Source organism: Carassius gibelio, chromosome B22, assembly GCF_023724105.1.
Source record: "Carassius gibelio isolate Cgi1373 ecotype wild population from Czech Republic chromosome B22, carGib1.2-hapl.c, whole genome shotgun sequence".
In the NCBI taxonomy this organism is placed as follows: Eukaryota; Metazoa; Chordata; class Actinopteri; order Cypriniformes; family Cyprinidae; genus Carassius; species Carassius gibelio.
In genome coordinates, this window is record NC_068417.1 from 22,463,405 (window position 1) to 22,480,307 (window position 16,903).

General features: G+C 38.9%; 1 protein-coding gene across 1 annotated transcript; it reads right to left on the reverse strand.

The window, feature by feature from the left end:
- Nucleotides 1–113: 113 nt before the first annotated feature.
- Nucleotides 114–15,087, reverse strand: LOC127987285 (1-phosphatidylinositol 4,5-bisphosphate phosphodiesterase delta-4-like). The gene is given in 18 exon segments (XM_052589535.1): nucleotides 114–1,094; nucleotides 1,178–1,327; nucleotides 1,712–1,844; nucleotides 1,926–2,101; nucleotides 4,339–4,374; nucleotides 4,377–4,412; nucleotides 4,415–4,452; nucleotides 4,548–4,705; nucleotides 6,351–6,518; nucleotides 8,361–8,513; nucleotides 9,283–9,427; nucleotides 9,536–9,737; nucleotides 9,993–10,224; nucleotides 10,375–10,504; nucleotides 11,084–11,312; nucleotides 13,352–13,510; nucleotides 13,659–13,712; nucleotides 14,617–15,087. Coding segments are annotated over 17 exon segments (2,277 nt in total). The 5' UTR covers nucleotides 13,699–13,712; nucleotides 14,617–15,087; the 3' UTR covers nucleotides 114–1,002.
- Nucleotides 15,088–16,903: the final 1,816 nt, after the last annotated feature.

Genomic DNA, 16,903 nt, shown 5'->3' on the forward strand with positions numbered 1-16,903 from the left:
TTCTCATTTATAAACTGGTATAAACCAGAACCTGTGTTGAAGACTGAAACAGGAACTCCTTTTAAAATGATCTCAATTCTTTAATTAATATGGCAAATAAATACATGCATATATATTTATATATATACACAAGCAAAACAGACAGTTTACAGATAGTTGAACAATATTACAAAAACAATATAGATCTAGCTCATACACAGCTTAGAAATATAAAAATATAACACTATTAGTCGAGCAGCATTTGTTTAATTTAACAAACATCTTGACTTGATTCAGGATAATCTACTTTAAGTTATACATCTTTGGTGCAATTTTGAAATGTATACGGTGGTATACTGTATCCAGGTACTATTGGTGGGTTAATTTTCACTGCCCTCCTTCTGTATCTCTGTGTATCCTAACTGATTCTGGCCCCTGAGGTACTTCAGGGCCAAAGTAAGATTGTAATTGAGCCCCTGAGCCCATTATCTCTGTACTTTATTCCATAGGAGCAGTTAACACACACAGTGTAAGTATCACTGAAATGTAGTGGTACGATTAAAAAAACAAAACTATTTCTATTGAAATATTTCTAAAATACATAAAGCAGGATGTTAAGACTTGTCATGCATGCATGGTAAAAATTACATAAAAACAAAACCTAAAAACAAACCAAAATTGGATTAATTTCTTATGCAAATATAATTTTCTATTTTCCTTTTAATTTTAAAGTTAAAACAACCTGGACCTATATCACACTGAAGTTATATTTAGATACAGCTCCTTACAATCACAAAAATCGTAATAACAGTAAATGAAATAACTATAAAAGTATTTGGCGTACAAATTAACTAAATCTATAGCAACACAACTTTACCTTAAAAGTTACTTTTTATTACACTTTTACTGTACTTATTAAAATGTCAGCAATCTGAAAACAAGCGTTGACTGGGAAGACTTGAAAATGTTGCATTTTTTAGTTTCTTTTGTGCGTGTGTCAGTGTAAGACAACTTTAAGTAAGTTTACGCTAGTTTAGTTATCCGGACATTAACAAATAGTGAGGAAGGAGGTATGCTGGTGCCGTCCTTAGACAGGAGATGAATGTGACGATATCCTACAAGGAAGAACAAAACATGCTGGGTATTAACAAGAGGATATTCATTCATTTTTGATGAATTTGGTGGAAAGGAGACGTACCTGGCTGAATACAGGTGAAAGGGAGAGTAAACTGCCCCACAAAGTCATTCTTTGATGTTTTATCATAGTCCTCCACGACAAACCGTACCAGCGCTAATTCAGGGACGTGAATTGTGAACTGAAGCGTATCGTACCATACTGGGTTAAAACCTGCAGAGACAAATGGGTAGCTGATAATATTTCAAGCTTTATCAACAAATGAAAAAAGTGCAACTTTAAGGCAAAGTATTGTACAAATATAATTAAAATTTACCTCATATTAATTTAAATTTTTGCATTTTTAAAAATGTATTAGTCACAGGACTAATTCAACTGCTCAAAAGTGAATACAATCATGAAAAAGTTACAGTAGTATACAATATTTAAATAATCTACGTTCACTGTGGACGCTAGCGCATGTCCAAAACCAATCGTTCGAAAACAAGATTTGTTTCAAGTTTTGTTTAGTCTTTCAAATGCAACTAGATCTCCGGTTTAACTGTGTCTGGGCTTTCTCAGTCTAGACACAACTCCGTCCTATATGTTTTAACTGACCGTTGTTGTCAATGTATCTGGTTTCCTGCTTGGCCTGGTCCAGCGGTACGCCGTGAATTTCCACCCGAACGAGGGGATCGATGATTGAGCCTTCCTTGATATTTACCTTGGGAAGCTGTTGGCCACTGATTACCTGAAAAGGTCACACAGTATATGCAGGTTTAGCATATACATGTAATAACGCCAGGACATACACAGAAATTCAGGTTTGTACCTGAATAGACAGGCTAAGCGGCTTGTAACCGTCAATTTGGGGGCTTTCTGGATCAAACCTCTCATCAGTGTTGCTCATGAATGCTGGTTTCAGTACGTAGCCACAATGTCCATTCTGACTGAATAAGCCATCGTTCAGATCCATCTCAACCCCTGCGGTCTGAAAGTTCAGAGCAACTGGGAAGGGAAGAGAAGGGAATGCTGCACTTAACATTGAAAAATATTTACCACCATTTGTATTTAGCTAGTAAGAGATCCTGCCTAAAACAATGTCTATTGGAACATTTCCTATTTTTATGAATAAAGAATGGTAATTTAGGCTGTTACACTAGTGATATGTTGGCTAGTTAACTAGCAATGATCATCAACTTTGAATAGTCTTCATTGGTTTAAGGGGGTCTTGATCTAAGAAATCTAAATCTTTTGACATGAGGTCATTATACTATAAAAACAACCTCTTAATCAGAATTCAAAACTTTCTTGTTAGTCTAAAAACAGCTAATAATGAAGACAGTCTGGCTAAATGACAGGTTGTGGAATGTGCCGTTTTTGGTCATAATAGTGTTGTTTACCACCGCCTCCGCACCCCACACTGCCTGTTTAGCCCCGCCCACCGATTTATGTGATAAGTAACGAGAAAGACAAATGCAGGTCAATGCCAATATTGCAAAGTCCGCAGTATTCCCGTGGAATTAGGCTACTTTAATACTGTTGATGCAAGTTGTTGTGACGCTAATAACATGATATTTAGCGATGCAAATTTTACCAGGGGTACCTTGCCAAAAAACATGTATTTTAAACCCAGGAACGTGGGGACTGTACCAGATTTTTTTACCCTTGATACACCATTTGGCTAGTTTTGAGTGACACTTGGCCTGGTCCATACCCTGGTCTATACAGAAAATAGTAAAGATGGCACTGAAGACAACAATACATTGTGCAGTGGCAAGTTGTGGAAAAACTTTGTGGTCATTGCATTGCTTTCTTTCTGATCCCAATGTTAGGAAAGAGTGGATGAACTTTATTTTTAATGAAGTTCCAGACCATGTCATTAATAACTTGGTCCTTTGTTACTTCATTTTACTGCAGATTTGTTTATAAACAAGGCACAATTCGACGCAGGATTTTCAGAAAGATTGAAAATAAAAAAAAACAATGCTGCTCTGAATATATTGGATCCAGCAGAAATGTAGCGCCACACAATTGTGGAGTGATAAGTGTCCATCTTTGAAGCATGTAGGTTGTCAAACATACACAAGTGTTAGCCAATCTTAGCAGTGGTCTTTTACTTCCGAGTCTAGAATCTACTGTATGATTTAGAAAACCATACAGTAGATTGACAATTTGACACTTTGATCTTCTGAGATGGACAGTACACACTGTGAGATCAGGTAAGATTCTAGATTTCTGACTAACTGGTTGACACTAGTAGCGCAGGAATCCTTCATTCACCATTGGATACCTCAGTTGGGTCAATTCATGGACCTCATAACACCACACCTATTCAAGCAGATTTTACAGATGAGGGGGGTCAAAACAGGACAGAAAATTACCTCATTACTAATAGCTATTATGTTACCTCAGAGAACAGTACAAAATAATAAAAAAGGTAGTTCCTCTTTAAGATGTTTTAGCTGGTCTCCCAGTGTGTGGTAGGTTAAGTTTCCCATACAACCATGTAACTCGCTGATTAGCCACCACAGTATGATGCATTGTTGTGAAAACAAACTAGCTAGTCATGGCTGTTTCTCAAACATGATCGAATCTCCATCGTTTAAAATGCATTTATATTAACATAGAATGGAAAGATATAGATTGTACTGCAAGTAAGCTTGTTAATTGTGCACAAGAGCATATTTATTTAAGCCCATATGTCTTACTAACAAGAAATATAACTATGCTTCTAACCACAGGTCGAGAGCTGTAGTTCTAACTACATAAGTCTGTTATGCTGTTTGCGAATGTTCGTTGAACCATGTTGGTAATGATGGAACTTGCGACCATAGTTGGCATTACGGTGCTTTTTTTGGGGGAAACGCATCCCTGGTCAGTGTTCAGTTGATTTAGCCAGTTAGCTGATCTCCTAGTATGACCAACTGGTGAGTGCCTTAAATTTCTCTAAAACCAACAAACTAAATTAGAACAACCAGCTTGATGGTTAACTACAACAAGCACATCACTTAAAGCTAGGCTGGTTAAAGCACTTTTTTAACAGGCTAGCCAGACTAATATCTAGTTGACCCAATAACTATTAATCACATCTGTCTTAATCACAAATATCTTATAGATGGTTATGCAATGTTTAGAAAAAAGCCTCATTAATCTTCGCTAAGCTAGGAAACATTCTAAGCAAGAATCTCATGAATTATGGAATATTTACATTTCAACTATTATTTTTAATCTGGTACACTCACCAATTTGGCACCCTGCGTTCCACATGTCTTGTGGTTGAAGTTGGATGAGTCAGTTCTCAAACCACTGGGGTAACCCGGCTCAGTTGACGAGCATTATGGAGAACAAACCTCTGCTCCTGTAGCACAGAGACATACACAGTAAGACTATACGATTCTCTAAAAAAATAATTTATGAACTGTTATGAGCAGTCAGTCTCATGTTTCCTTTACCTGCCTCCCTTATGTGTTTCCGGGCCTTAGACTCCGTGAAGGATGAGATCTCGTAAAACTTAGAGTGAATTCGTGAATGTTTAAAGCTGCTAAAGTGGACACTCTTGCAGTAAACCACACAGTCCGACAGCTCTTTAGAGAGACTCTGCTTGGATTTCTAGACGGTAAAAGAAAGGTCTTTAACAGGTTAGAATAACAATTTGAGATCCTCCTCTTTTTCATTTTTACCTCCTTCCTAAGGTGGTTTGCTAGGGGTTGTTGGCATTTGTCAAGCTGGTCAGGTCTTTGAGGCAAACTGGCCAACCAGCTAACCCAGCTAAACTCCATCTTAAGCTATTCAAGATCTGAGAACCACTTTTGTTGTTCTCAGGAGCAAGTTGTTAAGGAGCAAGGACTGATTTTACCAGGATTTTAACTAGGTTAGCAGCATAGAAAACATAAAGAAATGGCTGTGATATTTGAGAAGGGTGCTTGCTAGATTGTATGATGTGGTTTTACTGCAAGCATTTAGTTCTGTGTCCTAAACCACTGAACCCAGAACTACCTTGAACAATGTCATGACAGACGACCCTTTGGATAATAAGGCCAGGTATCCACCTGGCTTCATCTTACACTACCTTCTGTTGGGTTCATTAGAGTGGTGTAGCCTAGATCAGCACTGGCAACCAAAGCCAGCAAGGGTTAATCCTTCAACATTGCACCACTGAGCAAGAGAGGGACTCCCCGAAGTAATGGTACTGTATGTCACTTAGCATAAATTTGTTAACTAAATAACTATTTAGATTAGTAATTGGCTTAAACGAGCAATTCAGCAAGAGAGCAATGCTTGTGTGCAAATTTAAAAGCTATAAATTTCATACCAACTTTTTTCCAGTTTATGAGTCAACAAGATGACTGTATCTCTCGTTGGAGAAACCAAGAGAGGTGATCCCTGACAGCAGCAAACCAGAGCTTAGAGAATCAAGTGTCACATGGTAACAACAGTGCCAGCAAATGCACATGGTCACATATCAGATAGCAGAAGACCACAGAAGATATGCAGTTTCTGTCTTAACTATCTATGACTTTCTTACTTTTTCTTGTATTCTTCCAAAGATTGCTCCAGTGTCACCCCATCCAACTTGCATAAGTGCTTTATGAAATCTACCCGCTTCCAGGGCCACTGAGCATCTCGTCTCTAAGAATATTTTGCTACCTTCAACATGAGACAAGCTGGTCTACATTATTTAAACTGCCTACGGTCCAGATTTTTCTCACTTGAATTTGGCACAAAGTAACCCTACTGATCAGACGTGCAAGTTTCAGGGATGATCAACCGAAGTGTTCAACATGTTACATATTTGTGTTTGAATCTTGTGGTTAAAGTCATTACAGACTGTAACTCTTACTCGAAGATGCAGCACCATGACCTGATAAGACTCCCAGTGAGACATTCATTATTTTACAATATGTTGACTCATGAAGTAGCCAAAGAAATTGTATCCTAGATACGACCCATTATCTTGAACATTATTTCATTGTTAACTACTAATTAGCCATTTAGCTACCACTTTTACCAAGAGTGATTTAGAGTGTACTAGTTACAGGAACAGTCCCCCTCGAGTAACCTCTGGATATTGAAGGGTACAACTGTGGTAGTTTTAAAATCCACCTTTGCTGTGGTTCAGACACTTTTCTGACATGGCTACACCACAGCATGGTTTAAATGCAAATTGTGGAATTCATCTTTATCATCTGATAAATTACCCCTGCTTCAATTAGAAAGTCTACACAAACATCTCTCGTGAAATGTATCACTATACCTTGACTCTATGCCGTATACTGTCATTGCGATGATGGTCATCATCAATTTCAGCAGTCTCCTCTTCGTCACTCACTTCTCCCATCAAAGGGTCATCCACCACCCCATTCATGCTATCCTCTAATCCACCTATCTTCTTTCCTTTCAACAGAATCTTTCCTTTCAGATCCTACACACACACACACACACACACAAATATGGAGAAGATACAGTTTCATCAGGAAACATCTAGTGTTGTCAAAAGTACCGACCGTGATATCATTCGGAACTAAAATTGTAAAAACGTAAAATTTTCCCCTAACATATGAGCCCTGTTGAGCAGATTCTTAAACATGGCTGATTGGTCATTGTGTTTACACACTCAACAATGACTGTGACTGTGACTGTGACTGTGATTGGCTAAAATGATCATCAATTCACCAAACTCTCACACCGTGTCCTTACTACATATAACGTGACATTGTGAAAGGCGATAAAAGCTATCCTTTTCCATGTTAATCAGTTTTTGCCCTAACTAGCCACGACGGCGATGCTAAATTTCTACTTTAGAAATGGTTTATATTTCTGCCTGGAACAAAAATATACAAACTATATGACAGTGATAATCTCAGGTACTGATTACATGCTTTATTCAAAGTTAAATGTAAGTTTTAATGTTATGTTGTGTGGCATTTATAGTCATACTGAAAACAACAACATATTTATTTCAGATCTTGAAAATAAATAAAAGCTAAGATCTATGTTAAAACTGTGAACTCACTGCAAAGCAACAAGCATATTCCATAACAAAGATGGTATCAGTCACTCAGTATGTACATTCAGATGTTAAAAAGGTTTAATATTTATGAATTGGAATATAAACATATCCATTTCATTGTAAAAGCAGAGTGCTTCCAGACAGACCATGCTCGCTTCTTTTTGCCTGTGATATTTGATTGATTCGGTCACGTCATGTTGGGTCTAGTGTGGACACCCAAATTGCTTTTCGCTGAAATCTTATCACATCACGTGGACACAGACTTAGACAGAAGCACACGGGGGAGTGTTTGAAACTCATGTTTATCAGCGGATCTGTCACCCTACTATATATGTACATACTGTAGATGGATCCGCTGGTAAATGCGGTTTTCAAATGCTCCCCTGTGCTTATATGTGTAAGTGCCCGGTGAAGAGCGTAAAGCGATGATCATTGTAGCCTATCACAATCATATCTGTTGAGCGCGTGAACACATTGACCAATCAGTGCTGTTTAAGGATATGCTCAACAGTGCTGAAATGTTAGCAGGAAATGGATGTTTTTAAAAAGTCAGAACTGAATGATATTGTGGTCTGTACTTTTGAGAACACTACAAGCATCAGAAATCTCATACAGTAAAAGACTTAAACAGTGGACAAATGGACACACAAATTAGGTGTGCCTTTAATAGTGGTTGGCTAAATAGGAATGCAATGAATTTGCACCTAAACCAGGAAGATTTCCTTAGTCAGTTAGGTTCACCGGGAAGACCATGGTGTTCAGTTAAGTTTTGCTAATGGCTAACAGCTATGATGGTCTTGTAAGTAATATATAGCCCTTCTGCTTAGACCCTGCTGAAATGATGATGGTGGTGTGTAGGACTCTTAACTACAAGAATTCACCGGTTAGGAAGTTTTACCAGAAACACCTAGTCTAAATTAGCCTTGACAAGCAAGGCAGTGCATGCTAGTCTGAGATGGTCTTTCTTAGCAGGGTCCTTGGATTTAATAATTCAGCGTGGCTATGTCGCATGGACATATATCATATGGCTGCTGCCTCAGGTGAACAGCCGGAGAAAGTGAATGTATCCTGGAGAGGTCACATTCTGAACTCTGATACAATGTCTGCTCGTGGGTGGAAACTTTGAGATCTTTGACTCTTCAAGATGAATGACCAGTGCTAGACTTTTACTGCTCATTAACCAGCAATTAAGATGACTCGTTAAGTAGATGTACTTGTTTAGGTAACTGCATCCATCCATGCTCTCCGGCTCACCTCAGGAGATGGTAGACCGATGGGAAACTTTCCATCTAAAGGGCTTTTCAGCAGCTTGTCTCCCAGGATCTGGGTGAGGTGTTGTGCCATGACTTTCTGCTGCTCTACACTGCAGTGGTTCTCAATAGACAAGATGACAGGATACTGTGATGCCTGTGGAGGGGAGAGAGAGAGAGACTGTGTGTGTGTGTGTGTGTATAAGTGATGGAGTGAAATGGAACACTCAACACAGAACTGCAGTTCACACACTGCCAAGCAGGGGTCGACTGCCCTAGATCACATTACACCGAAACAGAAGGGCATGGTGCCGTGGCTCAGAGTGAACCTGGCCCCAGTCTGTCAAATGCAAGCTAGAGAGGCTCAGAGATGAAGAACGTAACCAAGAGGGTTATTTAAAGTATTAAGAATTATGGACATGTATTGCTACATGATATTTCTATGAGACATCACCCCCTTATAAAAAAAAGTACTGTGGCACCAAAGTATAGTAATAGAATCTACTGACAATACTATGGTATTTTGAAATATTCCATGCATGTACCATTGCATTTACATAATGCTTTCAAAAATATTATAGTAAAAGTCCAAAAAAACTACTATGATTTTTTGTTTGCCAATACCTTGGTATTCTTTGACACACCTATGGTATTGTCATCTGTTGCCATCACCATACTGTGGTACAGTATTGTTTAAAGAAAGTTATCATGGTAATTACATGTTTCAAAATGGTACCATGCTAATAAATTATGTTGAACACTATCATAATGCTAATACCATGGCAATCATTACAACGACATATCTAGTACTGTAGTATTACCATCTGATAACTCCACTATGCCATGGCACAAACACAGAACATTTTTGTTATGAATGTGCAGTTGTAAAAGAGTGAATGAAAACAAAGCCATAGTTTGAGACATACTTTAAATGCATAGTCGCCCAGCACAGTGACAACATCCTTGAAGAAGATCTTCGAAGTGAACGTGTGTCCATGGTAGACAATTGGTTCTCCATTTGGCCCATCCCAGCAGTCCACTTCTACACATCGACAGCCACGTTTCAGAGCTCTAAAAATACAAACATATAAGTACATATTTATAAATATAAAGAATAATCGAAGTTTTAAGAGTTAAAGGCAATGCCTACTTAAAATAAGTTTTTGAAAACATGTGTACCGTATATAGCCTTCGACACTGCTTTGTCCCCTGATTTGGTCTTCCAAAAGGTATGTGTTATGAGAAGATGATATGAAGTAATGACAAAGAGGCTGAGTCATGTCCTGGTAGAGATCCACCATAGTAGGGTTGAAGATAGAGCCTTCTGGTGAGGTCAGGTACATCAGAAAACCATCAAACGTCATCACTTGTAGCAGTCTTGCTAAAGGAACATAGGGTAAACAAACGAATGCATTGAAAGTTAAGCCAAGATGTCAAGAACACAAAATGCAGCATTAGGATACCTGGAACTAAAAGTTACTGAGTCTGAGAAGTTTGAAAGTAAAAAATTTGTTTGGGATAAGAACCAAAACCACCAAGGATGATCTAAACAGATCATTGGGAAATGGATACTAAAATACAAATAACCTAAGCTTTGAAGAAACTTGAGAAAGAAAAGTACAACCATGTTAGTTACCTGTGTCTGAAGGTTCATAGCATTCAATGAGTTTTAGTGCATACTGCTGAACTCCGTCCTTGTGTAGCTGCTCCTCCTGTAAGAAATCTTTCAGATCTTGGAGTGTCAACTTTTGCCCATCGGCCGAATATTCCTGAAACACTCGCAGGATGTCCTCGCGCTGAGTTAACATCTTATAGAACATCACAAATTCATCATCTTCAAGAGTTCCTGATTGAGACTTGTCTGCCATCTGCAGAACAATAGAAGTTCCAAAATGTACAAATACAAACAACTGCTTGGTAATGGATCACCAAATAACGTCTAGTGTCAGTCATTGAACTAAAGCTACATCAAGTGGCACAATAGAAAAACAGAAGGTTGTCCATAAATGTGCAGTTACTGTAAAGAGACGAAGAGCGTGGTGCTCGTTCATGTCCACATTCATCATCTTCAACAGATCTTGGACTTCCTTAAAGTTCATCCGTCCATCTCTGTTTTTGTCTGCCCTTTTAAACCAATCACAGATCCATCTGGAAACAGCATTTAAGGGAAAACTGAAGTGCTCAGTATGATTTACCAAAGTAGAGTTCTTGTCAACTGATTTTAGGGTTATGTTTAAGAGCTGGAAGTTAAAGGGATACTCGACCCCAAAATGACCCCATGTCGATCCAAACCTGTAAAAGCTTTATTCATCTTTGGAACACAATTTAAGATATTTTGGATGAAAACCGTGAGGCTTTTTACTATCCCATGGACTGCCAAGAAAGGAACACTGTCAAAGTCCAGAGAAGTATGAAAGATGTAATCAGAATAGTGTGGAGTATCCCTTTAAGGTCTCAAACTAGGGGTTTGGACTTCAATCCAAGCATAGAAAGTGATAGGGTTATAACCTTAAGAAAGAGGAATGTTGTCCCAGGAACGTGTCCAACTTGCATAAACCATGTTGCATAACATAGAGTGAAAGCTGGTAAATGGATCAGACGTGCTGCAGTTCCAGTGTATATAACTGTCCTTTAATGCCTTTATAGCCAGCCTGAAACATTGTGTGTGTAAGATGGACAGAGAGTGGAATGATAGACAGGCAGATAAAGAGTGACAGTGAAGGATACTGGTCTAGTTTCTCTCTCTGCCCCATGTTCTCCAGGTTATCAATGAGTTTGCGTATCCCTTTAATCCATGATTGCGCTTCGCCTGCTGATTCAGCCACTAGGTCCAAGTTGCCTCGTCGACCACGGAACACAAGGGTGAAGCAGCGGTCAGACGGGAACTCGTCAGCAATGCTGAGCAGAACCTCAGATTGGTGCCCTTCCCGCACAGCTTCCACATCACCCACAGAAACTATAGAAACATATAGATAAACATTTACTTAGCCATCCCCTGAACCACAAAAAAAGGGGTTCTTAACTCTAGTCCTGGAGGTCCATGTTCCTGCGGAGTTTAGCTCCAACCTGGATAAAACTCACCATTCCTATAACTTTCTAGTGATCCTCAAGTCCTTTGATTTGAGTGATCAGATGTATTTGATTAGGATTGGAGCAAAACTCTGCAGGAAAGTGGACCTCGAGGTCAATAGTTGAGAACCCCTGGCCTGAGAGTTGGAGACAAGACCAGACCAATATTTGGCCTATCAAGACTCAGACCCATAAAATGCAACATTTATGTGGTTTCAAGAGATTTCAACACCAAAATAAAAGAAGATTATGACTCAAATTTTGACCCTCACCCAAACTCTACATACAGTCTAGAGCTAGGGCGTCCAATCCTGCTTCTGGTGGGCCAATGTTCTGCAGACTCCAACCAAAATTAAACACACCGAAAATAGCTAATCAAGGTCTTTGGAATTACTACAAACTTCCAGGGAGGTGTGTTGGAGCAAATTAGAGCTAAACTCTGGATGATGCTGAACCCCCAGGAACAGAACCTGGCCTAGAGCAGGGTTGTGCATTTTTTATTCCTTCACTGCATTGCAGTTCATTTTTAGAAACGCACTCGCAAACCTCCCTATGCACTTACCCTCAGAGAAATCCCCGCCGCCATTTTGAAGTGTGTTTCACTTTGTCAAGTGGATGAGGGAAGTTTACATGGACATACCCTCGACCCCTTGATTTTTACAGAGGAAGCGAGTCTGCTTCATATGCACACTTCAGGCTGCTCTATAGACCACAATGCAACATCATGATGACGTCATCGCAGATCGCATTTAATTTACCCCCACCCCTAACAACTCTGATATAACAGCCCAAGCATACCTATATACATATAGAACGCTGCACCAAAAAAATTCATAACGGGGAAAAATGTAAACAATAAACCAACTCCACAGCACATTGTAATGGCGCTTTTCCACTGCGAGGTACGACTCGGCTCGGTATGGCTCAGCTCGGTTTGCATTTCCACTGCAGTTTAGTACAGCTTTAGAGAGGGCGGGGCTATTCACATCATTACTGTTGCACCAACCTCTACTGCCATGACTCATGGAAAAACTTTTTCATTCCATATCGCCCCATAAAACTCTGGCTGGATTTGCTCCTCTGCCTTCAACGAGAGGAACATCTGCACTTCTTCAACAGAAACAGCCATTTTTTGGTTGTTAAAAAAAGGTGAGCTGGATCAAAATATTAGCGCTCTATTCTTCGCTGGCTGTGCTGGTTTAAATAGCAGTTCTTTTGTGTTTGTCTCGCAAGTTCAGTGACACAGGTAGTGACGATTCTCTCCAGCTAATCCGTGATCAGCAGAGTTTACACATCACTTTTTGGTAACGGTACGGTTGAAAAACCTCCCAAAAGTGAACCATACTAAACCATACAGTGCTGTATCATGCAGTGGAAAAGAGCCAAAGGTGAACAAGGGGTTAAGACGTTCCAGTTCAGCCCATTCCAAGGGTTCTGCCAGAAGCGGGCACCCATGCAACATAATCAATGATATACATTCGAGTAAACAAGACGGGGGGAAGTTAGAACTTCTAATCTTGCTCCTGGAGGGCCACCTTTCAACTGTTTTGCTCCAGCCCCAATTAAATAAACCTGAATCAGCTAATGAAGGTCTTCAGGATCATTACAAAATGCATAAGGGTGTGTTGTGTTGCAATTCTCCTCTCCAAGCCCTCCAGGAGAAGGACTGGACACCCCTGGCATATGCAATTCTTCTTGTTAAACGTCATGTTGCTTTGGTTAAATGACTAATAATTACAGCTAGTGGATTTACATTTACATTTGTACATTTAGCAGAAGCTTTTATCCAGAGTTACTTATAGTGCATTCAGGCTATACAGTTCTTGTTTTGTTTTTTATTACCAGTATGTGTGTTCGTTGGGAATTGAACGCAGTGCTCTACCATTGAGCCACAGGAACAATATGGATCTTGTCAGCACTACTTACAGGTGGAGTGTGCATTTCCTGCTTTCTTGCTCTTGTACCAGATAGTCATGCAGTCTTCTTGTAGACGGAAATAACGCTGCTTTTTCCATGTGCGAGACTTGATTTTTCTCATCACTGTGCCAACGTACATAGACTTTAGGTCGTCATCAGCCTGGATACCTGAGGAGTAAGACAGTACAGGAGACGAAGAGGGTGAGGAGGGGTCAGACAACAGGTAATGCACCTGATCCAGATTCCTAGCACATTGTAAACACATGCTAAAAACACCCCTTGCCTTGCATATTTTCCCCCCATAGTTTCAACTTACGTAGGCTCCTTTCCGTAGAAGCCATTTGTCGTTCTGTCATTTTTTAGGTGTATCCTGTTTTGGAATAAAGAGAGAGAATATATAAATGAGTTACATTGCATGAAGCGGAGTAAAGATAAAGAGACATCAAACATTTCACAGCAAATGGTTACACATTTATACAATAACGTTTATGCCTGTAAATTTTAAAAACATGCATTAAAAAGGTATACTTGGGACATCCCCTTATATAAAAAGCTAGATTTTATATGTAACAGCATAATTTTATTAATAAAAGCATAACGCCATCAGCAATCATTTCAAAAGAAAAAACACAAACATTGCAATTTTTTTTTTTAGAATATTCAGATACTTGTGTATATTTTTAAAAAAACTGAACTGCATTAGTTATAATATTAAAACCATTTTTTTTTTACCTTTTCACTGCTTTTAAACAAATACATAAGCACACCCTCAAACAAAACTTTTCCCTAGGTATAAATGGCTGTTGTTAGTGAAAAACCCCTGGACATCTGGCTTTAATACAGGGAACAGCACAAGAGCTGTTTCCTCAGACTCTCTAATGTTTGTACGGATCTGTTCAATGTGAAAGCATCTCACACTTGCCTTCAAATACTGCACAGTCATGCAAAATTAGACAAACTGAATTTATGAGTATACTAAAATAAAACTAGGAAAACTCATCTAAAAAAAAAAAAGACCTTAAGCTAGCCATGTTTTTTAAATCTACTTTCATGTTTTAATTTAAATATTTTCCATTAAAAATACAAATAATATAAATAACTACTATATAAAAGTTCAATGAATATATACAAGTATTAAAAAAAACATTTTAACTATAAGCAGAAAGACAAAATAAGCACCAGTTACGAACAGGTATCCTGTAAAAATACTTTCACAGCCAAGGAGCTGAGAACAATAATAATATTCAGTATCTCAGGGTTATAGGAGGTCTTACCCTCTGTGGGCTCATAGTTGGATCTGTATTTGAGCTTTGAAGAGGAGCACAACTCAGGAGAAGCCGGTGTAATGTGGCCCCCGCTGCAACAGAGCCGGACTGATTGTCCACATCTCACCAGAGCTGATCGTACCACAACACACCTCCCTCTGACGCACAACACACACACACACACCCACAGATCCACAGCAAAACACGCGACTCGATGCCTAAAAGGGCCCCTTGTCCTCAAAATACACCTTCTGTCTCCTCTCTGTCTTTGGGAGTCAAAACCTTCCCTTGTGTCTTGTGTCTCTCTGTCCACTGTAAACATGAAACAAGGGTATGTCAGTTTTGAGGTGGAAACACAATCCGGCACATTGCGTCATTGGAGTGTTGCATTCCTGTGGTGTGACAACTAAAGCTTTAATCCTGACCAAATAAACGTGCAAATGTGACACGTACATGTGCCTGTATAGATGGACATCTGTAGGGACATCTATCCGACATCTGCAAGACATATTTTTTCTAGTGTTTGTACATCTCCAATACATCTATTAGACGATTCAGATGTCAATAGATGTTTATTAGATTTTTTACATGTATTTATGCCCTGGTTTGAAGGCAAACAACTTTGTTATGTAATATCTTAAATTGTGTTCCAGATACGAATGAAGCTTTTACGGGTTTGAAATGAAAAGGGGGTAAGTGAATAATGACAAAAAATTTTGGTGGAATGGAGTAAACCTTTAAGGTCCTTTGCACAACGAGTATGACATTTTCGATTGGAATTTTTGCACGTTAAAAAAGAAATACCGAACGTTATGCCAATCGCGTTCCACACACTGCTTCCGAAACTTTCATCCGTCACAAAAAAATGTAGCTAGGGTTTAATTTTCTGAAATATTTGCATTTGTAGCCTACATTTTGAAAGGTGTTTTGACGATTTAGAGCCACCGTGACATTCTGTGCGTGACTGATTTTGACTAGTACAAAAAAACGTATACAAAAATGTTGGACTCCATGTGCAAGGACCATTACAGTATAAACAGCCCTCCCTCTAAAAATGACTAAGGAGCATAACTTCACTGCATACATACGATCAAAGCAACTTAATGTTCATAACATTTTTAAATGTCTTCATGGCGTGTTGACAGCCATATATCGGACACTGCCACCCACTTCCAGTCTGCATCTGAAACACGCCTCAGGGAGTTTAATGCATGTTTGTGGAGCACAACTCAATAGTCTATTGTCTACACTTGATCTCTCTCACTGGGGCCCTTTAGTGGAGACCCCAGATGATCGGATCAGGTTACTTACGCAACCAACAGGAAATGAGAACCTATTAGGAATTAAAACCTTTTTAGGTTAATTTTGAACACATTGTATTAAAAAACCAACTCGTCTGAAGCACATTTGCGTCTATCAAGGGGTCTCGTCGGTCAAATTCATTTGAACCTGGCTTCATCTCCCATTCATCTCTGTCCCTTCCTCGTGTTTCTGTTCATGAATAAAACACAGCCGAGCTCGATGTCCGAGCTCAGTTTACACACACAGCACTGGCTTCTTTAAAAGGGGGTCCCTGCCTAACCACTATATCATCGAGCCAGCGCCTGGAGCGCTTCCAGACTCCTATACGCACACACGCCGACGAACACTTTCCATTGCAGACATCGCCTCAGTGAAACTCTTACCTTGTGTTTAACGACGTATCCGATCGTTCATTACACAATAATGATTACTTAGCAACTAAACTCAGCTGACCGTTCGCTTGATATGATGCTTGTAATTGGCACAAGAACAACTATACTGGATCTCAGACTAGATTTCACCTTTTAGAGAAAATGGGACATAATCAAGTTGTAGAAAATTGAACAGCTAACAGTACTTTTATTATACCAATTATAAACATACTGATTCAGCACAGGTTACACTGCATAAAAAATAAATTATTGCTGATTTGAAAACATATATTAATATAGAATTTATAGCAACAGACGATCGTGTGCTTACAGATATCATTTTCTGGTGTGGACTCGAACATCTTCATAGTTATCGTTCTTGGTGTGAACGGGCCTTAATAGTATGTGTGTGTATATATACACACTTTTTACACTAAATGTAATAGTGTGTGTGTTTGTGTGTGTGTCTTTCTCTCGCTCATATATATATATATATATATATATATAAATAAACGTATTACCATTCCGTAATTATTATTATATTGCCATTAATGTATTAAACAAACTATGTATCTATCTTTTCACATCATCAGTTTCATTCCCATCATTTCATAAAGTCTATT